At 39.6% G+C, this 7,017-nt stretch overlaps 1 protein-coding gene across 1 annotated transcript in view; it reads right to left on the bottom strand.

The window, feature by feature from the left end:
• Positions 1 to 660: 660 nt before the first annotated feature.
• The window catches only part of E2F7 (E2F transcription factor 7), a 51,791-nt gene continuing 45,434 nt past the window's right edge, over positions 661 to 7,017 (bottom strand). The window contains exons 11-14 of the mRNA XM_037846823.1: positions 6,355 to 6,856; positions 5,005 to 5,260; positions 2,924 to 3,345; positions 661 to 1,140 (exon numbers count right to left, since the gene is read on the bottom strand). Of these exons, the coding sequence (XP_037702751.1) occupies positions 970 to 1,140; positions 2,924 to 3,345; positions 5,005 to 5,260; positions 6,355 to 6,856 (1,351 nt within the window). The 3' untranslated portion in view covers positions 661 to 969. The remainder of the gene's footprint in view (positions 1,141 to 2,923; positions 3,346 to 5,004; positions 5,261 to 6,354; positions 6,857 to 7,017) is intronic.

Raw genomic sequence — 7,017 nt, 5'->3', positions numbered from 1 at the left:
TTCCCTATAATTACTTTCTAGCATCCTGATTTATTCTATAAACAGCAATTATTAGAAGGCATCCATACCTGACTACTCTAAAGTTGACATTTAAATAAAAAATTTCAGGGGCATATAGTGAAGGAAACTGAACATTGTAGGATTTTTATGAATGAACAGTAAAACTTCATTGTTACATGTTTCTTTGAGATGCAGCTATTAGGCTACTAGAGTTCATCTTCGGCCTCATGCCCACAGATAGTGTTAGCACAGATCACTTGTAGCAAGGTGTGTCGTTCTTCACAGTTGTTTTGGTCTTGACATTTTGTCATGTATATACAATTATCTACATTATTACTAGGTTGACGAATAAGTGCAGGGCAAGTACAGAACAAAACGTATAAACATTCAAGTCGTCATACCCTGAAAAAAAAATCTGCTTTGCTGTAGTTGTAAACTTTTTGCACTAAATCCCATTTCAGGAACAAAATAAATAATACCATAGGATTCACAACTGAAGTTGGCTTCACTGAGGAAGCTTAAGGAAGCAGTAGCTTTTTTAAACTGCAGAAAGGAAGTGTCTTTCACCACAGATTTACTCAGGACAAGTGGAATACATGTCAAGAATGCTTACCCTAGTTAAGTGCTAGCAGCCCCCTCCCCATCCTTTAGAAAACCCACAAGGCTCTAGTAGCCTGTTCAGATCTATTTCCAGCAAGAAATAGATCAAAACCACAAAAGCCAGTTAGTACTTTCCCATGATACCATGCAGAGAGTTTGAATTCTAACTGGTATTAAATGCACAACTAAGAACAATTACTTTCAGGAAAATAGGGGATTCATGATGATGGGAAGTTGACAGAACCAGTGGATGAAAAACAGAAGGACACCAATGGTTAGGAGTCTGCTTTCTGTTTGGCGCTAGGGCGTCACCTGTAACAGGGACATTCACGGTGGTGTGATCCCACTCCCACCTGGCAGAGTCTCAGGCTAGTCAGCCCCGCTGCTGGGTATTTCTAGTCGTCTCTGGGCTGAGCTGGTGTTTCGTGACTGATTCCTCTCTCTCCTCCTTGTAACCGGGTCTCCGAGGCTGCCAGGTGTCTTGAAAAACGTTTCACGCTGTGTTCCTCGGATGCTCTTGGGAGTCATGGGGGCTGGTGACTAAAATAAAAAGGAGGAAAAAAAAAATGTAAAAGCAGAGCAAAGTAGAAATGTTCTCAACCTTTGAATTGGAAGCCCTTTCTTCACCTGTGTCATTATGGTCCCTGTAGCAGTTTTTACATATTATGTCTCCCAGATAAGCCATGTTCTTTGATGCAGTCTTGTGGGGGCAGATGTAATAGTGTTGATTAGGCTGGAACCTATTGATTAAGTGTTTCCATGGAGATGTGACTCAATCAACTGTAAGAGCTTTGATTGGATAATTTCCATGGAGGTGTTACCCCACCCATGCAGTGTATGTCTTAATTAAATCACTGGAGCCATATAAAACAGCTGACAGAGGGACCTCAGAGCAACTGAGAGTGACATTTTGAAGAGCAGCTACAGCTAAGAGAGGACAAAACACCCCAAGAGAAACATTTTGGAGAACACCATTTTGAAACACAACCTGGGAGCAAACAGATGCCAGCCACATGCCTTCCCAGCTAACAGAGGTTATCTGGACACCAATGGCCATCCTTCAGTGAAGGTACCCTATTGTTGATACCTTAACTTGAACACTTTATAGCCTTAATACTGTAAATTTGTAACCAAATAAACCCCCTTTATAAAAGCCAATCCATTTCTGGTGTTTTGCAAAACAGCAGCATTAACAAACCGGTACGGTCTCCATGAAAGTGTATTTCCCCTTCTTCACTTTTCTATCTCTCTGATCCTATTTATCTCCTTCACAGCACTTACCACAATCAGAAATTAGCTTATTTATTTATGTGACATGTGGAAAGGCAACCTGACACAGAGGTTATAAGGTGGCCCCTGGGGCCACAGCCTGGGCTTTGTCATAGCTGTGTGACCTTGGGTAAATTACTTAACCAGTCTGTCCCTCAGTTGCTTCATCCATAAAATGAAGATGATAAAAGCACGGACTTCACTAGATTGTAAGAATTCAGTGATTTAACATTTGTAAAGAACTTTAAAGTGTGCTGGGCAAATAGTAATGTCTATGTGTGTTGGCTCTTTTTATTTTCTAATATTTATCTTATCATGTTAAATGCTAAATATTTAACCCTTTATGTGCCCTAAAGGGGCAGGGACCTTATCCTGTTTACTGTTACACCCTCACTACCTAGATCAGTGCCTGGAACAAATCAAATGAGTGTTACAATTGTCTTATCAAAAAACCAACACATTTTTCAGACTCTGAATAACTTGTCTAAAATACTTTGGGGCACAGCATAACTCTCTGGGAGAGAAAGTTGATTAGTTTATGTTACATATGCATATTTCTATGTTTTCTATGAGTAGATATATATATATATATATATATATTCATTGCCTCCTTCCAAAACACTGCTTTTTAAGAAATGATTGATGCAAAAAACCTCTGATTTAGTATCAAGACTTTTGATTCCCTCAATTATTTCTTTAGCTGTATGATTAAAATTAAGGATAGTTTCCATTATTGACTTCATGAAATGACAGCTTGGAGAAATTCTTCTGAATATTCAACATACATTAAAAATCCACCTGAACCATTCTGAAAATAAGTCCCCTCTAATTCTAAGAAACAGAAGGACAATTAAAAGAATGTTTTTCTTTAAAGCACAGGATGTCCCTCCCACCTTACATCTCAGTGTTTTATAAAATCAGCAGCAACAATGAATCTACAATGGCAGCAAGGCAGAGGCTGACCTAGAGCCTTGGCCCTACAGTCACATGACTAAAATTAAGGTTAATTAAATGTAGGCACTCCCCATCACAGAATGATGTAGCCTTCACTCACCTGCTGCAACTTCACCACTGAGACTGGATGCCCCAAGTAGATGGGGGATTCAGGCTGGATGGCGTTGCAGGACCTTGACACCACTGGACTCAGGTTAAGGGAGGGCTGGCCCTGAGGCTGAGGGTCTGTGGAAGGGAGTGTTGATGACTTTGGATTAACCATGGCTGTTGGGCTGATGAGAAGATGAGCTGTCGGTCCAAGGCCAGGTAGGCTGAAATTCACGGGTCCCATGTTTGGAAGAGTGCCAGGAGCAGAAGAAACCAGCCCAGGCATTGTGGGAGAGTAGAGAAGAGGAAAAGGGCCCAGTGCTGGAGATGGTAAGACCATGCAAGGAACACTGAGGGATGGCAGTTGACCTGAAGACGGCCCCACAGCATGAGGGGTTTGACTGCCAGATAAGAGCACATTGAAACCATTTAATCCTGAAAGAGAAGAACAAGGTGATAATGAACACAGCATGAAGATACCAAGTTGAACAATTCAAGTGCACATCTTTGCTGGTCCTTTCACATGGCAGTCCACAATAAATCAATGAGGGATGAACCCTTCCCTCACCTGTCCAGGTCAACCGCCCCTTTATTTGTTCTCAGAGCTCCACACAGCTCCTCCACATTAGTGGGCACACCTGTAATTCCACATTTACTTGGGTTATTAGTTAATTGATGTCTGAGTCTCTTGCGAGGAGTTCTTAATGTGAGTTCCGCTAAACCCAAACTGAGGAAGAAAGTGAACTTGGATGGGAAAAATATTTTTATTAACTTCTAAGTGAAATTGTATATTTTTGGCAATTAGGGCCCCAGGCAACAAATCACAGAAATATTAAAAGCATCTTCACTTTGTTACTAGTAAGCACATATGCATTCATACTACATTACAATCATTACAGCTATCTTAATGCATCATCTAAGCTCATCACAACTTTGAAAGTAAGATAGATTAGACCTGCTGCTAGATCTTTTTGTTACTATAAATAATTTTAAAAATTATTTTTCTAACTATTTCAATATAATGGGCTTCCTTTGTAATCCTATGTATTTAAATCTATTCCTTTGTAAAATTCTGAGAATGCTTTACTAAAATGCAAGAGTATAGGCACAGAAAAAGTTAAACACTCCTGCACTGGGCTGTAACTTTCACAGGTAGGGGCCAAGTCTGTTTTTTGCTCATCAAAGTATTGCTCACACACAGTCATGTTTAGAGACAGCACATAAAAATATTTGCTAAAGGAATACAGAATTTTTTTTAGATAAGTGAATAATACAAATCAACACCTAACCTGTTATGGCAAAGATGTTTAAGCCAACAAGGAATTCAGGAAAATCAATTATATATATTGGAATCAAGAGTAGCTTCCTACATAGCTCACAAATTAGCTATCTATTGTAATTGAGTTGTAATTCTAAATAGTAATAGCTAACATTTTTTGAGTGCTTACCACATACCAAGCACTATTCTAAGCACTTCAGACATATCATTAAATTAAATTTTCACAGCAGCCCTATCAAGCAGGTGCTGTTATTATCCCTGTTTTACCAATGAGAAATGGTTGAATAATTTGTCTTAAGTTCACACAGATAATAAATGATTTTTAAACCTCAAGCCCTCTTATGCCAGAGCTGATACTTGACCACAATGATATACTCAATATTTCTTGATATTCAAGAGTTCAGGGTGCTACTTACACATAATGGCCAATAGGTTCATATTATTATAATGAATCAATGCCAGATGCAGCTGAATTATAAAAATAGAAGCATCTTTTGAATTAATCATGCTTTTTCATCAAATAAACCAAGTTAAGTTTAATGCATTTTTAAAAATCACCTATCCTAATTATGTTCCCATTATCCCTGAAGTTGGTGAAAGTAGGGCTATATTCTATCTTCATTTTATAGAAGGAGAACTATTTAATCCTGAAAAATTAAGGGGAAAACAAAGAGGCTAAGAGTAAAATGACTTGGAGGCTATAGACTGCAGCTCCTTTATGAACCACTTTGGTCAGGTGACACAGAGGAAAAGTTAAAAATCCACTTTATGATCCAACCACACAAAGGACTCTAGTACATGATGAAATCCCTTACCAGCTGGAGACTGCACGTAAAGATACTGCAGCAAAGGGGGGTCTTTGGTGTTTTCATTTTCTTTTGAAGACTTTTCAATTTCTGTATTTTTTGAAGGATTTCCCCACTCAGGAGAAACGAAGCAGTTTGTTGCAGCCTTTCCGGAGAGCTCCTTTGCAGTAGGGAGTTGGCCGTTCATATGAATGTCTTCAAGAGGCATGGATTCCCTGCTGCCAATAGTCTTGGGAGAGGCAATGTCCGTAGCATCTGAGAGTTTCTAAGCACAACCAAACCAGGAACCAGAAAAGCAAGTTAAAACCCAGGCAGTAAATCTTAACAGCTTTCTCAAAATAGCCAACACGTAAACAAAAGTTAAAACATAGCTGTGTGCCCTAATAATCCGTATGTTATTGCTTAAGTAATATTTACAGGTATAGTCTGAAAATGAATGACAAGTCATGTGAATCTGCAGGCTTATATTTCCTAAGTATAGAAAGGATGGAGATTTTAATGGTGGAAAACTGCATATGGTGTAAAATAATCTCTGAACTGATAACATAAAGAGTGTTGTTGCTGTAGTCTTTTAGGGGACTTTGAACTGCAGAATTGGCTCAAACTTGGCATGGTTGTCTAAGACATATGCCCGTTGGTCTCTCACTTCTGTTCTGCAACCCCAGGCTATATAGAAAATTAGAAAAATTCCTTCTGGCAAGAGAAAGGAATAGAGGAGAAAGGTTCTTAATTAATGGAATGACTTCCATGAAGTGTGCCTAGCTGACCTGCTGTGAACTGCTGTAATGACAGTGCTTCTGCTTTTGGAGAGTTTTACTGGTTATATCTCATTAACCTTGGAATGGCTTCTAAGCAGGAGATGTTGACAGCTCATGTTTTTGTTCTGCTCATTTTGTAGCTAGGAAAATGGGATTATTGAGCAGTGAAAAGTACCGACTGAGCACACACAGTAAAAGCCAGGCAGCAGCCAAATTCCTGACTCAGCTGCATCCTAGATATAGATGATTCCAGTGATCTCAACTTGTTTAAAAAAAAAAAAAAGTGTAGAAAAAAGACTGGGAAAAAATACACAAAAATGTAAGCATTACCTGCCTCTGTGTGGTGGTATTATGCATAAGTCTTTTTCTTTATATTTTTCAGCATTTTATATAAAGTGTTACCTTTATTAAAAAAAATCACTTAATTTTCTTATAGTACATGGCAAGATTTTTGGAAGAGCCAGTCTAGTGCTTAATTATTCAAGTTATGTGAAATATTCTCATATTCTAGACTCAGTAGGTTAATGATTGTATATCTCATTAGGAAGAAGCTTCTGGGTTAATGTGATGTCACCAGATACATTCACCTGCATTCCCTTACCTTGGGCATGACAAGAGATAAGGGGCCATCTTCATATTCCCCGCTTTGTCTTTTGGTGGCTGGCTCATCCCCCTCCTGAGGCTTTTTCTCTTCGCCGACGCGTTTTTGAGCTAAGGGTGCAGACCATGGCTCTGTGGCTGCTGGGACTTCTGAACTTTTGCTGTCTGTCTCAGACCCTGATCCTGTGGGCAGCCGCTCCTGAAGCCTCCCATACAGCATGAACAGCGAAGTGGATGGCACATACACCATGGGCTGACCGGCTAGGAGCGCTGGCTTCAGGCTCTCTGCATCAGAGGCTGCAGAAGTGAGTGAGATGCCTACTTGTCCACTCAGACCATTCTGCCCAGAGAATGTCTTCCCGTCTGTCTGAGCAACAGAAAATACTTGGTGGACGAAAGGATTAACACAGTATTCTGAGTCAGCAGAAAGGACAGGGCAGGGAGCAACAGAGTCCAAGCTACTGGATGGAGGTCTCATTCTCTTATTGGCAAAGGCTTTACTCCTGTAATATAAAGAAAAATAAATGAGTATCATCAAATTACCACATTCTACCAACTCCTGACTCTGCTTTTCTAAAGAGAATAGTACTAAATCAGGAGAGAGGTAATAGTACTCAGGCTAATCTTAAAACGCACTCCCTGAGCACACAGTAGCTCATCCTAG

The sequence above is a fragment of the Choloepus didactylus genome, chromosome 8 (assembly GCF_015220235.1).
Source record: "Choloepus didactylus isolate mChoDid1 chromosome 8, mChoDid1.pri, whole genome shotgun sequence".
Lineage (NCBI taxonomy): Eukaryota > Metazoa > Chordata > Mammalia > Pilosa > Megalonychidae > Choloepus > Choloepus didactylus.
The sequence above is the reverse complement of the archived record's forward strand: the minus strand, read 5'-3'. Positions and strand labels throughout refer to the sequence as shown.